The following is a 19,963-nucleotide window of genomic DNA, read 5'->3' as shown; positions in this document are numbered from 1 at the left end:
TTTGATTGACGAAATAGTTGTTATACACAACCAAAAAAAAAAGATTGAAGAAAAAGCCAAATTTTTAGGTGCGAGTGAATGGGGAAGTATCACAGTAATCTTGATTATTTGACTTTAATATTATTCTAATCTTTTTCGTTTCATTTTATTTTACTTTTGGTACAATGCAAAGAGACTAAATTAGATTAAAATTTAGGGACAAAGAGAGTTCAGTTAATTTCTGCTGGTTTTTTGTTTAATGTCCAATCTAACATGTATACTATCAGTCTATCATGTATTTATTTAGTCATCGTAAATAACTAAATGTCTGAATTTTATAACTACATCGCAAATATTTGGTGTAGATGCCAATTTTTCATCAAACTACTAGACTGCTATGTTTGACAGTTTGAGTAACTATTTTCGTAACCAACCCTATAAACAAAAACAATAGTTCATGGTCTAAACCCAACATTTTTTGTTTACGTAACTTTTTAGATAATTAGCCAAAAGATAGATTTGAATGTGCATAAGAAAAATCCATGTCTTGTTCACCGAGTCTGAATGTGAATAAGCATTACTTGTCTGCTTCCACAAGTAAAGTATTAAACTACAAAAAACATAACAAATCTCACAATTTCCAAATAAAGTTATTTAAAACCACGTGTCATGTTAAGATCATGACGCGACCGTCCATTCAATCGCGGCCGTCCAATGAAAAAATATCTAAAGATTGTGTGGATAATATCTGCCTTCTTACTATGTTCCCGAACGTTCTTGAATCTTGAGACAAGATATTTTTGGTAAGCCGAAATCTTCTAGAACTTCTTTTGTAAAAATCTTTCTTCCATATAACCGCCATTGGAACACAACTCCTGTTTTATATAAACCCCAAACCACACTTACAAGTAATTATCTCTTCGTAAAGTGTAATGCTTTAAGCTTATTTACGTAATAACCAATGGAAGGTGGCATTAGGCAAACGTATTACGAGATTCTCGGTGTTGCCGTTGATTCTTCGGCGGAGCAGATACGACGAGCATATCACAAGCTTGCTAAGATATGGCATCCTGACCGGTGGACGAAAGATCCTTTTAGATCTGGAGAAGCTAAACGAAGATTCCAGCAGATTCAAGAAGCTTATTCAGGTAAAGATCTGTTCAGACTTTGTTTTGAGGTTTTTTGGTTCTTGTCCGATGACTGACATTGTTGTCTGGAAACAATTTTCTTGTGTTTAGTTTTGTCGGATGAGAGGAAACGAAGCTCGTACGACGTTGGACTCTATGATTCTGGAGAAGATGAGGTATGCATGGTTACTTCAAATTGTGATTGTTTTCAAATATTTATAATTTGTTTTTGTTTATTACAAAAAGCTGATATGTTTGTGTTTTGTTCACTACAATAGGGGTACTTCGATTTTGTTCAAGAGATGGTTTCACTTATGTCTCAGACTAAAAGAGAGGTAAATCTCATTTTTGTACATAAATTCACTGATCTTGTTTTGTTTCTTCTCACACAAGTAAACGGTTTGATAATATTGACGTGCAGGAAAAGCAATACAGCTTGGAAGAGCTACAGACAATGGTCGATGACATGGTCTATGAGTTCCAATCAGAACCATTGTTCCAGAACCAATCAATGCAAATGAATTTCGACTTGAACCAAACGCCTGATTGGCATTCACAGATGTCTCTACCGCTTTCAAGCTTTGAGTTCTATTCTCAAAGCAGCTACTGAACTATATCGATTTTCGTGGGAAAGAATCGAAGAATCTGAATCTCGCATATTTGGATTTGCATCTCTAGGAGACTCGGACTGTGACTAATGAGGAATCACTGACCCTGTTTTTGTTAAGCAGATAGAAAACTCTGGCTTCCAAGTCTCAACACTTCTGTGACTTCTGGTCCAAGAAATAGATTCTGCTCTAGCTATGGTTTTCACGTTTTGGATAAAGTAGCATTGGATAATTTTTGTAGGGGAACAATGTTCGTTAAGAAGCATCGATTTGTAATTGCGTTTTCGTTTTTTCTGATGCTTGTAACGACCTTTTTTAATAATATCAAAACAATGGCATTTGGAATATCTTTTTACGTTTTATCAAAAAGGAAAAAAAGGAGGATATGAGTAACAAATTTGGATATGGGCTAATCTTTGTTCCGAATTAATTTTTGATTTGGGCTAAAGTCCTTATTTCAGCCCATTGAGTCGGTCGATGTATATCCCCTTTTCCAGCTTTGGAATAGATTTCCAACTACTTTGTCATTTTCTTAACAGAAATAAGAGCATTAAAGTTTGTGTAATTGTTAGAACATATATCTGTTATAATAAATCTTTGGAGCAATTTGCGTTGCGTAGTATGTGGCCGTAAGTCAACTCATTCATTTATTCTCACTGCATGTGCAATTGCTACCAAAAGAACCGTCATGGAATACAGTATAGAGACGCTGTAGTATAGTCTTTTTCCTAATTATTATTTCTCTACTATTACCAAATCGTAACGTTTTTTTTTTCTCATCTAATACAATACAATTAAGGATTATCATATGATAGAAAAAGCGACCAATTCACGCTTTAGCAACGATTTTACAGGCTACAGAGTCATATACATTTATGCTTTTAGCTTTTTAATTCAGATTACGATCAATCATTGTGTCATCAAACGTTCTTATTATTGGTAACAATTATTTGGAAGCTTTTAAGCGTATAAATTCGTGAATATTTTATTTTTGGGTGGACGACGGTGGATTAAAGGCTAATAATTCCACTATAGTTGTATTTAATTATATTTCAAGTAACACGATTTTATGTTAGATGGTCCATATGGGACCCCTTATTTGAAGCTCCAACTCACATGTAACTAAGAGCCGATTTCAATTTTCCCTATAGAATATATTCTTCTTCTTCTTTTGATTCTTGCATGTTGTAAAGTATTTTTGTATCTTATCAATAGAAATAAAATAAAAAACAAAATTTAGACAGAAATTTATAGTCTTGAAGAAGTACTAGCTAGTATATCAGTCCCATGCACCCTCTTACCAAACCACCTCACCAAATTTTCAACTCTTTTTACGTCCAACCAAAGAATCTTCCCAAACCTCTCTTTATTCGATTCTCCAGGCATATAACAACTCTCACCATGCCGGAGAAAACTCGCCGTACAAAGGCTCTCGCCGCCACGCTCTTGACGACAGTGGTGTTTCTCACGTTTCCAATGATCATCAACGCTTCAGATTCATCAACCAATAGAAAACTCGAAGAGGATCCTATAAAATGTACACCATGTCTTCAAAACATTCCTCCTCCGTCACCTCCACCGCCATCACCTCCACCGCCGTCTCAAGCTTGTCCTCCACCACCACTACCTCCTTCACCGCCGAAGAAGTCTTATTGTCCACCGCCTCCGTCCACTTACATATACATGACGGGTCCACCAGGAGAGTTGTATCCCATTGACCAGCAGTTTGGAGCGGCTGTTACAAAAAGCTTCACCGTGGTGAAGATCTCAGGCCTGATCGCGTTTGGGGTTATGAGTTTCTTGATGATCATGAATTGATGATGTTTCGTTGACCCCCTTTTTATCGTTTCATAGATTCGTTTACTTTTAACGGATGGGTATATGTTGTTCAGATAACTCTGAATTACTTATTATCTCATAAATTAACGATTGTGCATTTTCTCTTAGGTTAGGATCAATTTACGTTTCATCATATTTCGATGTACCAAAATTTATTTGATTAAATACTATGGATAATTTAAATGATATTTAGTGTTTGCATAAAGCATGAATTATAGGAAATATATATATATATATATATGTCCACCCTTTCACTTGATTTCGGTTGATTCTCGAGTGGCGATGATTTTCTAAAAAACCAATATTCTTTAAATATAAGTTACAATTGCAAGAATCTAAAAGAGACATTTATATAAAATTCTGGCTAGGAGCAAAGTAAAGTAAAGTAAAGTTAATTAAGTCGGTAATTTTAGAAGAAGCTGTAAAAAAAAAGTTCAAGAAAAGTCAAAACCACATTTTCGTGGGTCAACGTCAAAACACTAAACTAAAAGGTTCAGCTGGTCAAGTTAGACCTATGAGAGTGAGAAAAGTACCTTCCACCAAAACGTAGGTCCAAAGAACCAACCAGAGACGTGACATGTACAATTTCATTCTCTTAACTACAACACGAACTATTCTGTATTTTAAATTTTGGAATTATGCTAATTGTCCCTCTCTTTTTTTTTACGCCTGCTAAATTTTTTTCTTTACATCGATAATTGTTCTTTAATATCTCGTAGTTTTTAGGATTTTCTATATGGTCGTTCAAAATTTGGAGTTGATCGTTAATATTATCTATAATGAAAATTTTGATTAGACAATCAAAATTTGAACCTAACTTTATTTTTGTGTTATCACATCCCTGCTTTACATTTTTCCGTAAGAGTATAAAGGATGAAGAAAAACCAAGAATCAAGAAATTATTATCAGTATCCAAAGGCTTTCTAATTTTGTATACTTTGATAAAGTGGGAAATAATAGAGCAAATCACAGCCTGTACCTAGTTATAAGCTTTTATCATCTAGCTAGTGATTGCATAGAAGCTCCCTTCTCTATGGCTGGCTATGCACATACAGATATGATATATGATGAATGATGTGGCTTTTTTTCACGACATGGGAAAAAATATTCCTGTGATCTTTAGTTAATATTTATAGGTTTTTCAGAATGGAGCCATAACAAAGAGAATAAAGCATTTGGTAACTCTCCAAGACAATATAGTGGACGTCAATATAAAAAGATAGCCATAAAGTGCACTGATGAATATCAAATATTTTCTAACATGATGGTAGATCAGTATAGGTGACAAAAGAAAAGAGGATAGTAGCTTAGTAGTCATGATTTTGTTATTAAACCTATAAATCAATTATCAGTGGATATCTTTAAGTGTTAGTACTGTTAAAGATATTACATAACGACTATAGACAGTAAAACGAAACGACTACACACTGTAAAAAGGTATTTTAAAACTGGCATTTGATAATCCTTTAAAATCCTTCTATTTATATAGCCTTTCAAAGAAACAAACATGTGACTTTAAATTCTCTGAACTGGAGTTATACTGAATAACTGAACATTATCACTTTATCAGCTACCAAACAATATCGAAATTCGTCAAAAATCAATACACTGCCAATTTTTATTATAAACAAAATTTTCTATCATATTTGTTAAACATTTAAGTAATTTAATGAATGTTATTGTTTTTTTTCTCTAAAGTATCTACATGGCCATATGGGTGGAAAACCAGACAACGATTGGCTACTTACCGAACTGTACCATTAATAAAGCCATCAATTTTAGGGGTTTTCATGAGATATATAACTAGAGGTTCATCGTGGTACAGTTAATTGTAGACTACTTTTGCTGACAAATAAAAACTTTAGTCTATGGTTTCCAGTAAGAAGCTAGCTATCTCTAATAATAATAACTCGAAAAAGAAAAAAAACATTCTACAAACATAGATATTCAATCGTCGAATAATTCTGATCTCGGAACCAAACCTGAATTTTTTTAATTATATCAAGCGGTGGCCCAATTTGGTTAAAGAAGGACGAAATTATACAGCCAAGTATCATAATTTACAAGACAACAAGTGTATCGTAGCCACAAGACACGTTCAATCTCAATGCCCTTGTTAGTCGTCATTATTCAATATATTCATCACTAGTCGTTTGTCTTAACTCACATGAAACAACTTATTTTAAAAGCCACTCACTTACTGATTTCCACTCAGACTCAAGAAGAAAGAAAGTCTCGAAAATCTTCTCTCTTTCTCTTACACAAACATATATTTTCTTGTTTACCATTAAACAAAATCTTTCATAAAAAATTGGCCATGAATAAACGTTACGGTCACCTCATAAGTCTATTGTTCGTGTTTTCTCTTGTTATGTTCCCCTTCATAACAATATCACAGACGCCATGTCCGTACCCTTGTAACCCGTTGCCAATAGCCGGTACTGGCTCCACTCAACCGGCCGGTTATTATCCTCAACCGACCGGTTACTATCCTCCTCCATCGTCGAGTAATGTACCGAATTACCCTTCTCCACCTTATTACGGAGGTAATCCCAGCGGGGGATATAACGGTCCTCCACCGCCGGACCCTATCTTGCCTTATTTCCCGTTCTACTACAGAAAACCTCCTCATCAGACGGATCAGTCATCATCTTCCATGAAATCAACTGTCAAGATCGTAACAGTGGCAAATCTTCTTGCGGTACTTATGTTATTTTCTTGGTAACGTTTTGTTTATGGGATAATTGTAACTTTCTATGGTTGAAACTTTTATGTTTGTTAATCTTTCTATAAAAATTGCGAGGAGGAAAAAAATAGTTGAGTAATTTCTAGTCTCTCAAGTGTGTAAACAGTCTTTAGTGCAAACAAAGTTGGATTAGTTCATCCTCTATTAAATGACAAATGTTACGACTCTTTGGTTTAGTGAAGCTAACCCAAAAGTATAACTTTGTTTCCCTTCATATAACTTTGTTTCCCTTCATATTAGCTCTCACAGCTTGAGAAACAGAGTATAGATAAAAATCAATACAATTTTCATTTAACCAATTTAAAAGGAAACTAAAACCATGTCGAGACCAGACCAGAATTGTGTGTCTAGAGAGGAATCAGAGATCAGCTTTTCCAGGATAGCGAGGGAAAGGAATAACATCTCTGATGTTATCAATTCCTGTAGCGAACTGAATCATACGTTCGAAGCCAAGTCCAAATCCACAATGCTTCACTGTTCCATAACGACGCAAGTCTAGGTACCACTCATATGGCTCCATTGGTAGACCCATCTCCTCGATCCTATTATTATAACACCAGACAGATATTGCTTCATCACAAAACAGAAGCCAAAAAATGAATATTGGTTTCACTTTCACATACCTCTGTTTGATAACATCATATCGTTCTTCCCTTTGGCTTCCACCAATGAGTTCTCCAACCTAATTAATATATATATACAAAGAAAACAAATATAACGAAAATATTCCTCCCATCATCGTTATTATAACAAGATGATGAGTTTTATTTATTTATTACCTTTGGAACAAGGACATCCATGGCAGCAACTGTCTTCTCATCATCGTTAAGTCTCATGTAAAAAGCTTTGATTCCTTTCGGGTAGTTATACACAATTATTGGCTTTTGATCAAACTCAACCTCTGTCAAGTATCTGTAGTAATTGCAAGACAAGTTTGGTTACCAACTAACCATTTCTTGCAAGTGTTTGAAGTTGAGGAATAGACAAACCTTTCATGCTCTGAGGCCAAGTCGATTCCCCACTCCACTTTGTTATCAAAAACAACCTTTCCTTGAGCTACAGCTTTCTCAAGTCGCTCTATTGCTTCAGTGTATGTTACACGCTTAAACGAGGCTTTGGCAACCATGTTTAGCCTTTTAGTGCATCCCTCGTCGACGTTCTTATCCATAAGTTCCATGTCATCGCCACATTTATCCATCAACCATTTGCACATGTATTTCACATACGCCTCTGCACAGTTCATGTCGTCCTACACAAATTTCAAAGAATGTTTCTAAGATACACTATGTTACGATAAAGAAGAAACCAAAGGATATTATCTCTATGTTTATTACATGTATATCTGCAAAAGCAATTTCAGGCTCAACCATCCAGAACTCAGCTAAATGCCTTGAAGTGTGAGAGTTCTCTGCCCGAAAAGTGGGACCAAATGTATACACGCTGCTAAGAGCGCAAGCATAGGTCTCCACTTGTAACTGACCAGAAACTGTCAAGAAAGCTTGACGGCCAAAGAAATCATTGGAATAATCAATTTTACCATCATTCTTAGGTAGTCCAGGCTTAAGCCTTAACCTCTCTTCAACATGAGCTAAACTCGCCTTTGCTACACTTAGTTGAGCAACGGAAGCAGTGATCTCTTCCTTGCTCGCCTTGGCAACTTTAAGTTGCGCAACAGCTTCACCTCTCTCCTTGACAATAAGCCTGGCCGCTTCAACGTCAGCCTCAGTTGGTGGAGGGTTATCAATGAGATCCTGCTCAACCCTCTCAGTGTGATTGATCAAGGTTGTCACTTGGAACATTTCACCAGCACCTTCACAATCACTTGTTGTGATGATAGGAGTGTGAATGTAAAGGAAACTATGTTCTTGAAAAAAACTATGCGTCGCAAAAGCAAGCGCGTTACGGATTCTTGCAACTGCTGAGATCAAGTTAGTCCTAGAACGAAGATGAAGCACATCTCTGAGAAACTCAGGAGTCAACTTAGTCTTAGGAAGCGGATACGTAGTCGGATCAACAGTTCCCACCGCAATCACCGTCTCAACGCTAAGCTCAATACTCTGCTTCAAACCTTTACCTTCCGGAGGAATCTTCAAAACTCCATCAACAGTAACACAAGTTCCAGTCGCAACCAACCTAGAGAGATCATAAAGAGATGAATCAACCATAACCTGGAGATTCGCTGGACAAGACCCATCGTTAACCTCAAGGAAAGCAAAAGTCCCTTTCCCTTGCTGTCTTCCGGTTTTAACCCAACCACCGATTCTAACCTTTTGACCGGCGAGTTTAGCTCCGCCGCCCAAAATCGATCGAATCAGAACCCTGTCTGAAAATTGCGCTTTCTGCACCGTAGATCCATCGTTTTCCAAGTTATCGGCGGCTAACTGATTCGCCGGAGGCACAATCTCATCACCCATTTTTTCTGATCTTCGGGATCGAAGCACGGAATTTTGGAATAAAACCCTAAACGAGAGAGAAGACAGAGGCTTGTAGTCCCCGGAATCGAAGTTGTTGATGGCAAAGGATTATGGGGACAGTTTACGCAGCTCCAAAACGTGTCTTTGTATACTTCTTTTCCTTGGAATTGTAATTGTATGGGCTTATTCATGGGCCTTCACTTCCTCTCCGATTCGGGTCTCTACAGAGTCTAACTCTGACCCGGTCCCAACCGATGACGGTCCAACTTTCGGCGAATCGTGTAAAATCTCGTCAGAGATATTGACTGCCGGTGATCGGAAAGTACTTAAAGTCGAACTTCTCCAATAGGAGACCACCACGCTCGTATCATGGAAGAAGCTTATGGATGAGGCTAGCAAGGAAAACGGCGGCTTGTTCGTTTCGGCTTCCTAACCTCGAGTTTCGCCTTGCACCGGTGCGGTGAGTTCTTAGCTGCTACATGCATATTCTCACGTATTCATTTCTCTGTCTCTGTTAGAACAATTTTTGTATTGTATCATTCCGAGAGCTGAAATTGGAAAATTTATTTCTTGACATTGAGTTTGGAGCTAGGGTTTCAATAAACTAACTCTTGAAACTGAAACAAAACTAAAGCTGTATAGTGATTTCAATGTGGATATTTATCATTGTCTAATGATTTTGCTATATATCAAATGCAGGGGGCACAAACAGAGAATGAAATGGTGAATTAAACCTCATCCTAATCGTCTTAACTCTGTTATAGCGAAGATTGAGAGACTTTATATGGTACTTTTTCTTACCATTGTTTCTATTGATTATCTGAACAAGTATTATATATGAATGTTTGATTTCTTACTTGGAACATTTTTTTCATCTCGACTCTGGGTTGATCTTTCTGGCTAATATTTGCTTCCATGCTTTATTCTTGCATATCTTACAACGTTGTTCTGTACTCAATTCTTTTTTATTTTTGGAATGGAACCCCCTTGGTTTCATGAAAAGGCTCTCAGAGCTTGAGAAATAGTGAGTATATATATATAGAAATTAGAAATGTTATTGAAGTTATAATCTGAATAGAACAAACATATTATTATTTTAGCATAAATAAAGATAAACGACAGTAGAAATGAAAACAAACCATCCCAATGGCAATAAGATAGCACTACTTGAGAAACAACATTATTATTTAGCATAAATAAAGATTAATGAAATGAAAACTAAAATAAGATATTACTACTATAGAGACAACATTAATATTTAGCATAAATCAAGAAGAGAGACTGAGATCTTGGTCTTCACATAAGCCAAAGGCTATCAACATGATCCAAGCAGGTTCGAACAGAAATTTTAGGGCCAGTCACTCCAATCTGAAATCTTCTGAGATCTTTTGTGAATGTATCGTAATACAACACAAAGAAATCATCTTCGCAATGGCGAGAGTCTTGGGCGAAAACAAGTTCTTTTGTTCCAGTGGTACCTCTGAAAACATAGTCCACATGTCCAACATTTTGTTCCCAACGAGGAATCTCGATGCGGGTTCTCTGCCATTCTTGTGCAGTTGCATCCCTAACCCATATGTGAAAAACTTTATTCCCATTCGGTTCATTCACAACTCTAGGGTCAAAGTCAGATTCGTTCACTAAGGCAATATCCCCATTGTAAATCACAAAATTCCAAAAATAACTAATATGTAGTTGATCAGGAAGTTCAATGGCGGTAAACTCTTGAGACCTCACATTAAAGCTCATTACCAGAGGTCGATGGTCACTAGTGGACCGAGCTCCATAGTACAAAACCCCTCCTTTACATAGTCCTTGAGTTTCTGGTGTGTGATCCTTCTCCTTACATGTGATCCCTCTCCAAGAACAAGACTCTACACCGGATTCCACCGTCAAGACTTGATACTCATAAACTCGTTTTGATGGTTCATGGGCCCATACCATCGTCAAACATAACACCTTGAATACGTTCGTAGCTTCATCGTATCCTAAAAAACTTGTTATAAAAGCTTTTTCATGTGCTTGGATATCAGGTAAAGCCCGAGACTTTTTCGTACCCGGATTGCAAAGCGCAAACTTAGTTTCTGACTGAAGACAGATCAAACCTCCGATGGGTTGAGAAACAGACGTATAGTTTGTATTAGGAGGAACACGCAACTGCTGTTGACCAGATGAAAAATACGGTATCTTTTCTTGATAAACAGAGTGAAACAAGAACTCAACTTCGAGTTGGCCGGGAATACATCTTTCCTCTTTACAAAAAGACTGAAACCACACCATCTCAGGTTCGGGTGGTAGGGTTGCAATTCGTCGGACCATGAACATCAGCCGAGGCCTTGTCATCGATCGACGCAAGTAAAGAGCTTTGAATTGTTCTCCACGGATAATAGATGCCCATTTCTTTGAGACGATGACGAATCTCAACAAGCTTTTCAGAGGCAGCCATGACATTATCTCCGTTTGTAAATCTTCAACATGAAGTGTTTCGGAACTTGAATTCTCCATTTTTCTTTTTCTTTTCTTTTCTTTCTTATTCTCCATTTTCTTCTTCTTTAACTTGAACACACACAAGTGATATTTATAGAGAAGAATCTCAGAGTTTGTTACTAATGCTGTGAGTGGGTGATTACTTGTTGAGTCGCAAAACGCCTATATCTTTAACTTATAATTCATGCTTTACTTCTAAAACCAAAGGAAGAAATGTTAAATTAGTTCCACACGTTAAAAACTTACTAAAATTACCGACCAATTACCATAGAGATTATTGGATACCAGCATGAAAGTAAAACATATTCTCTTTCAATGTACACGTTTTAGTAGTTTAATTATTCGAATACAAGTATTACATTGACAGATTTTCTGTCAGCATACACGTTTTAGTAAAAACAAAATTTGGTAAAACGATCCCACTTTAATTGTTTGTAATTACATGAACAATAAAAAATTGTCATACGTCAAAACTTGCTGATATTTATGAAAGGGATCGGATGACTTAAAAACGTTTCTTTCATCGTATACATCTTAGTCGTCAATCCAGAAAATCATTTTAGTTATACAAACACGATTTACTTTTTAAAAGGTTTTCAGTTTTCACTTTAATTCATTGAACATAATATTGTTGATAGGGAGGTTGTCCATTTTTTTTGTTCTCCTCTAATGATAATATGTGTTGGAGACCAAATTATAGCACAGATATGTAATATATTTCTATAAAATCTCAAGAGTTTGTTGTTACCAACATTGTGAGTAGTTGACTTTTAAGTTTAACTTGTTGAGTTTTGTAACACCATCAATCTTTACGTTTCTTTTATTTTGTTTAACCATTCATGCTTAGATCTAAAAAACGAAAGGAGAAATTTCGGTTCCACACGCACGTTAAAAACTTTACTTAAATTACTGGCCAAAGAGATTGTTGGATACCAAGCCTGAGAGTGACAGATTTGCTTTCATGGTACACACGGTTTAGTACTTTAATCCTTCGAATACAGTTGAAGATTACACGTCAAAATATATATGGTAAAATTCACATTAATAATTATCTGTAACTGCATGGGGGAAAAAGATATCGCACGTAAAGACTTGCTAATATTTATGACAAACTAGCGTAGAAATTATTGGATACCACCAGGCATGAAAGTAACAGATTTGCTTTCATTGTACGGTTTAGTAGTTTAGTTCTTCGAATACAATTGAATCACACGTCATTAATTATATAGATAACACCTTCGAATAATTAAGTACTTCTTTCAAAAAAGTTTCTCACTTCAATTATTTGTAATTGCATGAAAAGAAATGTGTCACACGTTAAACTTACTGATTTTAATGACTAAATTAGCAGAGAGATTTGGTGCCAAGAATGACTTGAAAGGTTTTTTTCCACGTACACATCTACTCATCAACAAGTTTTCAGTTTTCACTTTAATTCTTTGAAAAGCAATTCTTGAAACTTGAAAGAGAGGTTTTACGTAGAAACTTACTTGCCACTACTTTGGCAAAAAAAAACAACAACTTAATTACTTGCCGGGTTACTTTTTGAGCATTGTTTGGTTTACGTAATGATTTTAAAATGAAATGAATTGATGTAATGTTATTATTAACTTTACTACTCATAGTTTTCTTAGCAGAGTCACACATTTCAGTTTAAGAGAACGCTAAACAAAAGCAGAGGATGATGGTGCTACTTTAGTCGGCTCGGTCTGAAATATCTAGAGAGAAAGCAAGTTTTTAGAGTATTAAGTTATTGGCTGCTACTTTTTATGGTGTTTGAAGACTAGTCGGTGGACACTTTCCGTATCAGACGGTTCAGACATCACCTTCTGTGAAATCAACGGTCAAGATCGTAACTGTGGAAAATCTTCTTTCGGTACTTATGTTTTTTTTTTCTTGGTAACGTTTTGTTTATGGTATAATTTTAACTTTCTATAGTTAAAACTTTTATGTTACACTATATAAGAGTATATGCTCTAGCTTGTGGAAATTGTGGCTATGCATTTTCCAAAAAAGAGGATTTAATTGAAACATTTGTTCAGTGTTTTTTTTAATCACTTCTTATATTTGTTAATTTTTCTATAATAATTACGATTAGCAAAAGAAATAATTGAGGAAATTCTACATCAACAAATAGATAAAAGTTGGATTAGTTCATTCTCCATTAAATGATAAAACCTACAACTCTTTGGTTGAGTGAAACTAACCCAAAAGTTGAATAACTCTGTTTCATAAAAAAGGCTCTCACAGCTTGAGAAACAGAGTATAGAAACGTTATTAAAGTTAATTATATTTAGAATAAAATAAAGATTAACAACGATACAAATGAAAACGACACAATTCCATAAGATCACAAATACTACTTGAGAGACAACATTATTATTTAGCATAAATAAAGATTAATGAGATGAAGACTAACAATTCCATTAAGACTAGAGAGATTGAATAACCAACGAGTTTCTAATAATCAGTGGACCACCTTGTATTCTTCATATAAGCCAAGTACTATCAACATGATCAAAGAAGGTTCGAACAAAATCATCTTGATCAACCATTCCTTCAATATCAAATCTTCTGAGGTTCTTTGTTTCTGTATCGTAATACGACACAAAATGTTGTTCCCCAAACCAATAGTCTGGTGCGAAAGCAAGTTCTTTTGTTCCAATAGTACCTTTGAAATAAAACGTCTTACCATCAACAGTTCCATTCCAATGAGAAATCTTAATGCTAGTTCTGTCCCAATTTCCAGTAACCTCGTTCCTAACCCACATTTCAAATTCTCGACTGTGATACAAGCTATCCTCAATGTTGTTCATTAGGGCAATATCCCCCTTGTAATTCACCAATCTCCAATAAGGACTAATTTCGACTTCCAACTCAATGACACTAAAATCTTCAGAATTCACGTTGAAGCTCATTACCACTGATTTGCCATTATTGGATTTAGCTCCATAGTACAACACTCCTCCTTTAAAAAGTCCTTCGGTAACTGGTGCATGGTCATGCTCACATGTGATCAGCCTCCAAGAAGAAGATTCTTCATCCGATCCCATCGTGTATACAAGATATTCCTTACTTACTTCTGATCGCTTACCATTTCGGAGCCATGTTATACATAACACCTTGAATACATCCTTATCTTCATCGTATCCAAAAAAAGTTCTCATGGGTGCTCCTTTATGAACTTTGATCTGCGGTAAACTCCGAAACTTTTTTAAACCCGGATTGCAAATCACAATCTTACCATATCCTTGTTGACAGATCAAACCACGGATGGGTTGAAAAACTTGAACAAGTGGTGTTTCGAATGTACGCATACGCTGTTTACCAGACAACAACAATGGTTGATCTTCTTGATAAACAGAGTGAAAGAACGCTTCGGGTTTGATAGGGAGGTATTCTCTATGATCGATGACGAACAACACTCGAGGCCTTTTCATTGATTGGAACAAGTAATCTTCTCTGAATTCTTCCCCACGAATGATAGATGCCCATTTCTTTGAGACGCACATGAATTTCATTAAAAATTTCAGAGGCACCCGTGACAGAATCTCCATTTGCATATGTCTAGGAAGTGTTTCGAAACTTGTGTTCACCATTTTTTTTCTTCTTCTCTAATGATTTTTTTTTTTTTTTTTGTGTTGGAGACAAAAGCAGGGATGTGAAGTATTTATAGAAAATCTCAAGAGTTTGTTGTGAGCAGGTGACTTTAGTTTAACTTGTTGAGTCTTGTAACGCGTAGAATTTTAATCTAATTTTATTTCATTGCTTACATGTAAAAAACAAAAGGAGATATGTTTCACTTCCACTACACGTTAAACACTATACTAAAATTATGAGCCAATTAGAATAGAGAGTATAGGATATCAAACATGAATTTGACATTTTAGTAGTTTAATTCATCGAATATAACTGAATCACACGTCATAATATGGACGAAAAAAATTCACATTGTTTAATTATTTGTAACTACTGTCTACTGCATGAGAAAAAGATGTCACACGTCAAAACATGCTAATTTATTTATAGAGATTATTGGATACCAAACATGAAAGTGACAGATTTGCTTCCATTGTACACGGTTTAGTAGTTTAATTCTTTGAATACAATTAAATCACACGTCACAATATTAGCACCTTAATTTCTTTTCAAAAAGTTTTTCGCTTTAAGTAATGATGTGTAATTGCATGAGAAAAAGATGTCACGACTCACACGTCAAACTTACTGATTTTTATGTCTAAATTAGCAGAGCGATTTGTTGCCAAGCATGACTTGCAAGGTTTTGGTTCCATGTACACATCTACTCATCTACAAGTTTTCAGTTTTCACTTTAACTGTTGAAACTTGAAAGAGAGGTTTCTTTCTTTCCACTCTCTTAAATTCCATTATTTTTACCCGGTTATTTGTTGATGATTGTTTGGTTTACGTTATGAACTTATGATTTTTAAAAATGAAATAAATGGATGTAATGTTGTTATTTTTTTATTTTTTTGACAGCGGATGTAATGTTATTATTAAGTACTATACTATTCATAGTTTTCTTATTGGTTAAAGTACTAATCGCAATAGAAAGCTATGCAGCCAACCGCAGAATTCAAATTGCCTCTGTCTAGTTTCTGCTTCTTCGAGCACCAATCTGTTGTTTCATTTCAACCGCCATAAGATTACCCTTTTGCAAATCTGAATCTTTAGCCGCACTCTGTTTTCTATTACTGACCATTACCTTTACCATTTCAGCTTCTTCAAAACCGTGTTTATAAGAAACTCTGGTGACCGCCCTGTTTGTAATTGAGGCTGAGGTCGCTGGTCGTGATCTTGATTGTGCTACTTTAGATGGCTCGGTCTGAAAATATTTAGAGAAAACAAGTTATAGAGTATTAAGTTGATGGCTTCTACTTTCTTAGCGTTTGAAAGATATAATTATAGTGACCGATTGAGATTCTAACTACATGTAGACTAGTCGATGGACACTTGAGAGTTGAGAGGCTCCTTATTTTGTGTTCAGACAAAGCTTGCAATAGTAGAAACATACCTTGTTATGAGACACCGGTCTAGTACCGATGTTGTAGAATGAAGGCATTGGTGTTGCCTTAAAATTGAGGCTTTTCCTGAACTGTTTAATCTCAGCTTCTGCCTTTTGCTGCATCCGAAATGTTGATCCAATCCAATTAGCTCATTTCGACATGTAAAAGACATGACATGTTTTACATTTTCAAAGAGACATGGAGATGATGATGATGTTACCTGTGTTTTGGCCTGAACTTGGTTTGTTTCTGTTTTCTTAGCATGTATTTTCTCCTCCAGTTTCATATAGAACTGAATTGAAAACAAAACTCATAAGATGCTTAGAAACAACAAAGGGATACAATGCTATTATTTTGAAAAGAAAGAAGACCTCTTTTCTCTTCTCAGCTCGTTCGCTACATTTGAAACGGAAACTAGTAGAACCTGTACTCATCTCCAGCTTAGAAGAAGTGGTACTAGTCTTGCACCTGCATGGTGAAACCATTTGATTGTTGAAGTCGATTATCTAAAAAAAACTAGAGTAGTCTTAGTATCGAACCTGTTCGTAGCAATAGGAGGTCGAGTCTCGGTTTTGTTCGATGATTTAGGTTGAGACTCAATGGTTTTCTTCGGTCTTAGTTCCTTTTGGCTATCACAATTCACAAAACCAATAGGTCTTAACTCTTAAGCAAAGAGAAAGATGAAACAGAGTTGCAACAATTCTCTATAGAAAGAACAGTAAAATACCTCTTGGCATCTACATTGGTTTTAGAATTAGAACTTAAAGAAGAACCCTTTGTCCTCCTTGAAGCAGCTTTTGGCGTTACATCATGTCCCTTTGTAGAAGCTTTAGTCACACGCACATCATTAGGAATAATAGGTTTCACGTTTACAGAGGAGGAGGGTGTTTCCATAGAATTAGATGGCTATGAATAGACCAAGAAACACATTTAAGTTTAGATTTTTGAATTTGTCACAATGCAAAAGCCAACAAGGTATACTCTCACCTTTTTTGAAGCATGTTCATCGAGTTTCGATCCCGCCTCTTCAACTAAAGCAGAATCTTGAATCACAATCTCTTGTGGCATCTCAGGAGGTCCAAGATTCTCACACTCAACAAGATCAGCAACCCTCCCGTGGTCACCACCGCCTTCTTCTTCATCAAGCTCAATAACTTCATCAGAATTCACTAGAATCTCATCATAGCTAACACAATGATCACTTTCCTCATCAAACTCACATTGACTCTTTCCTTGACCACATTTCTCTTGTTCATGGCTATAGTTACAAACACTATTCGATTGACTAGTATCCTCCGAGAAACTCCCATCAGATCGATAATCCTCGAAACTTTCAGTAGCATGAACAGCTTCATCATCAGGCTCATTACTTGTTTGATGAACTCCCCAAGTTTGAGATTCAAGAGAAGCTGGAAATCGGATTCCTTTCTTCTTGAAATGAGCTTCAAAATGTGCTTTCATCTCAGTAACAGAGCCAGGTTTAGAACACTTGTCAACTTCTTCAAGATACCTATTGTGAGAAAAAGATGACCTCTTCTCCCATGATAAACCCTCTTTCTCGAATCTTCCAAAGGATATCGATCCAGAGTGGATAGAGTTCCCCTGTAGTTTGTATTCATCAAACCAATAAGAACAATGCTAAAACGTATTACATACATTCAGAGTCTTGCCTATGTTCATTTGAGTGCTCCACAATAAACATTAAATAAATTTAAGACCTAGCATTTCTTAAACACATTAATCAAACTGAATACACAAATCTAACAAAATGTGACCTAGCAATTGACTTTTTTCCCAAGACATGAAGCACTACTCTGCATACATGCTACTAAGCGGTTAAATTTAGCAAATTTCGTTGAAGTAAAGCTGAAAACAGTAGAATTTCAAGTCCATTTAGATTGATCTTAAAACGAACATACATAATTTACCAAGATTCGTCAAGAGCAATTATGAAAAGAGTTAGAAGAAAAACAAGTAAAAGTGTGACATTGTAGTAGAAGAATTTACCTGAAAACTAAGACTAAACGGGTCCTGAATCTCTCCTGCCATAATTGATCTCAAGGAAAATAAGATTTGAAGAAATGTAAAAGCTTTGGAATATAGAGAAGAGAGAAGAGAATCTAGATTGATGAGAGTGGAAGACGAAAGGGTGGTGAAAGAATCATGTCATGTGCTTTTTTTCTTCTTCTTTTTTTGTCTTTTTCTTGTCAGAGGATGCTCACGTTCTCCGTTATCAGTCCTCCCGTTTATTTAGGGGTTTATCAACGGTCCAGATTCTTTGCTATAAAGTTTAGACGGCGGTTTACTGTTTTAACGGCAGATGTGGATCGATACCCTGAAAGTGGCAGGGTTATGCCACGTCATAATAATGGACTAAGGCTCACTCAACAGTATTATAATAAGATCCAATTAAGAAACTTTTCTTGAGCCCATTAAGATTAACGATGCTTAGGGAAAAAAATGGTCACGTGGTCTCTCACGTGATTCTCTTACAAAACGTTTCAGGGTTTATCTTTTTTGTTGGTAGAGGAAATATTGAATTCTGATTTAGGTTGGTTATTATTCTCTGTACAGTAAAAATTATGAAAGCAAAGCTGGTCAAAGCAGATTGTAGATTTCTGCTTTCTGCTTTTTTCGTTGAATCTCTGTACTCTGTAGAAACTTTAAAATTGGTATGAATCTTCACATGTTTATCAAAAAAATAAAAAGAAGTCAAAGCAGAACAAATTTTGGAAGAATCGAAAGAGATTGTGTAACAAATTTGGGAATAGAGAGTAATTAATACAAATATAGTCTATGTACTGCAAAAATGTGTGCTAATATCAGTTGCAAATTTGCGATATTTGAGTTTGCCTTTATTATCATCATGCATCAACGTTGATGGTTTTAGGAGCCTAAAAGATTTGAAGAAGGTGATTGGAGAGGATGGCAAATGGAGAGAAAAGGAAATGACCAAGGACATGGCAAACATAAATTAGGTTTTAAGCATTAAAGCAAAAACCTTTGTTGTTCATTTTCGTATCTGAAGGATATAGTTTTTCAGGATCAACAAGATGAATGCATTTGAGAAGGTAAAGGCAAAACGATGGGAATGAGGCTAGAACTCGAGATAAGACTTCTAAGCAAACGCGGATGAATCCTTGCTTTATTCAAGTTAGCTTTCTTACTTGTGATCGTAGATAATATACTATTAACATCGAGACATTAATTCTTGTATAGTTCATCTCGAATAGTGAGCACTCTCATGGTTTCATTGTTTTAGCTTAAACTGGCCGTTATTGTTGAAGAACTGCAAGATTTGCTTTCCTTAAGGAGATGTTTATAGAGGTTACATGATTTGGATCTTGATACTTGTTGGTCTTTGGGTTGGATTCGCCTGCTGCTGCAAAGTTAGTACGTAGACTTTGATGTTGGTTTGTCTGACCTTGTTGGGCATGCGATCCTATGGCCCTATGTAGCCTAATTGATGGTGTGCATATTTGGGTAGCGTATGCGACATAAATGGCATCCATCTGATGCCATGCATTAAAATGTGTCGTGAAATCTCTTTGTACCAGATTTTAATACAGCTGCTACTCTAGAGTCAATGGTCAAAACGTAAAATAACTGTTTCATAGGATTAGGATGGGTGAATGCATGTTCTCCTCCGGGAGAGTATAATCTTAGACATTTGTTTCATGTTATTGTTGTTCATCGTGTATTCTTTAAAAATATGTAAAATCACGCCAAGATTATACGT

General features: G+C 35.8%; 8 protein-coding genes and 1 non-coding gene across 10 annotated transcripts; 5 read left to right on the top strand and 4 right to left on the bottom strand.

Moving 5' to 3' along the window:
• Positions 1–874: 874 nt before the first annotated feature.
• Positions 875–2,260, top strand: AT1G71000 (Chaperone DnaJ-domain superfamily protein). Of its 2 annotated transcripts, NM_105769.5 has the most exons (4): positions 877–1,127; positions 1,218–1,282; positions 1,385–1,441; positions 1,528–2,260. In NM_105769.5, exons 1-4 carry the CDS (start codon positions 941–943, stop codon positions 1,714–1,716), a joined length of 498 nt encoding a protein of 165 aa, NP_177256.4. In that variant the 5' UTR covers positions 877–940; the 3' UTR covers positions 1,717–2,260. The 2 variants fall into 2 exon arrangements, with proteins under 2 accessions (NP_001323273.1, NP_177256.4); NM_001334483.1 differs by having other exon boundaries at positions 875–1,127; positions 1,385–2,052.
• Positions 2,261–2,836: 576 nt separating this feature from the next.
• AT1G70990 (proline-rich family protein) lies at positions 2,837–3,802 on the top strand. Its single transcript, NM_105768.3, has one exon. It carries the CDS (start codon positions 3,002–3,004, stop codon positions 3,530–3,532), a length of 531 nt encoding a protein of 176 aa, NP_565007.2. The 5' UTR covers positions 2,837–3,001; the 3' UTR covers positions 3,533–3,802.
• A 1,964-nt stretch (positions 3,803–5,766) lies between these two features.
• Positions 5,767–6,380, top strand: AT1G70985 (hydroxyproline-rich glycoprotein family protein). The gene has a single exon (NM_105767.2). The coding sequence runs from the start codon at positions 5,871–5,873 to the stop codon at positions 6,276–6,278; it is 408 nt and encodes a 135-aa protein (NP_565006.1). The 5' UTR covers positions 5,767–5,870; the 3' UTR covers positions 6,279–6,380.
• A 48-nt stretch (positions 6,381–6,428) lies between these two features.
• SYNC3 (Class II aminoacyl-tRNA and biotin synthetases superfamily protein) lies at positions 6,429–9,011 on the bottom strand. Its single transcript, NM_105766.3, has 5 exons — positions 7,634–9,011; positions 7,289–7,548; positions 7,079–7,211; positions 6,923–6,981; positions 6,429–6,841 (listed from the first exon to the last, which is right to left on the bottom strand). Exons 1-5 carry the CDS (start codon positions 8,711–8,713, stop codon positions 6,658–6,660), a joined length of 1,716 nt encoding a protein of 571 aa, NP_177254.1. The 5' UTR covers positions 8,714–9,011; the 3' UTR covers positions 6,429–6,657.
• Positions 8,997–9,436, top strand: AT1G09203. The gene is made up of 2 exons (NR_143480.1): positions 8,997–9,168; positions 9,413–9,436. It is a non-coding gene; the product is annotated as an uncharacterized misc_RNA (transcript).
• Positions 9,437–10,009: 573 nt separating this feature from the next.
• Positions 10,010–11,218, bottom strand: AT1G70970 (F-box and associated interaction domains-containing protein; the record flags this gene model as incomplete). The annotated part of the gene is made up of 1 exon (NM_105765.1): positions 10,010–11,218. The coding sequence occupies one exon, from the start codon at positions 11,216–11,218 to the stop codon at positions 10,010–10,012; it is 1,209 nt and encodes a 402-aa protein (NP_177253.1).
• A 2,471-nt stretch (positions 11,219–13,689) lies between these two features.
• AT1G70960 (F-box and associated interaction domains-containing protein) lies at positions 13,690–14,799 on the bottom strand (the record flags this gene model as incomplete). The annotated part of the gene is made up of 1 exon (NM_105764.1): positions 13,690–14,799. The coding sequence occupies one exon, from the start codon at positions 14,797–14,799 to the stop codon at positions 13,690–13,692; it is 1,110 nt and encodes a 369-aa protein (NP_177252.1).
• An 845-nt stretch (positions 14,800–15,644) lies between these two features.
• AT1G70950 (TPX2 (targeting protein for Xklp2) protein family) lies at positions 15,645–18,455 on the bottom strand. The gene is made up of 8 exons (NM_105763.4): positions 18,232–18,455; positions 17,212–17,826; positions 16,952–17,130; positions 16,764–16,853; positions 16,596–16,692; positions 16,445–16,516; positions 16,233–16,340; positions 15,645–16,043 (listed from the first exon to the last, which is right to left on the bottom strand). Exons 1-8 carry the CDS (start codon positions 18,271–18,273, stop codon positions 15,810–15,812), a joined length of 1,437 nt encoding a protein of 478 aa, NP_177251.2. The 5' UTR covers positions 18,274–18,455; the 3' UTR covers positions 15,645–15,809.
• Positions 18,388–18,651, top strand: AT1G70949 (uncharacterized protein; the record flags this gene model as incomplete). Its single annotated transcript, NM_001124109.1, has 1 exon — positions 18,388–18,651. One exon carries the CDS (start codon positions 18,388–18,390, stop codon positions 18,649–18,651), a length of 264 nt encoding a protein of 87 aa, NP_001117581.1.
• Between the last annotated feature and the right edge of the window lie 1,312 nt (positions 18,652–19,963).

The sequence above is a fragment of the Arabidopsis thaliana genome (genome assembly GCF_000001735.4).
Source record: "Arabidopsis thaliana chromosome 1 sequence".
NCBI lineage: Eukaryota > Viridiplantae > Streptophyta > Magnoliopsida > Brassicales > Brassicaceae > Arabidopsis > Arabidopsis thaliana.
This window is presented reverse-complemented; position numbering and strand designations above follow the sequence as displayed.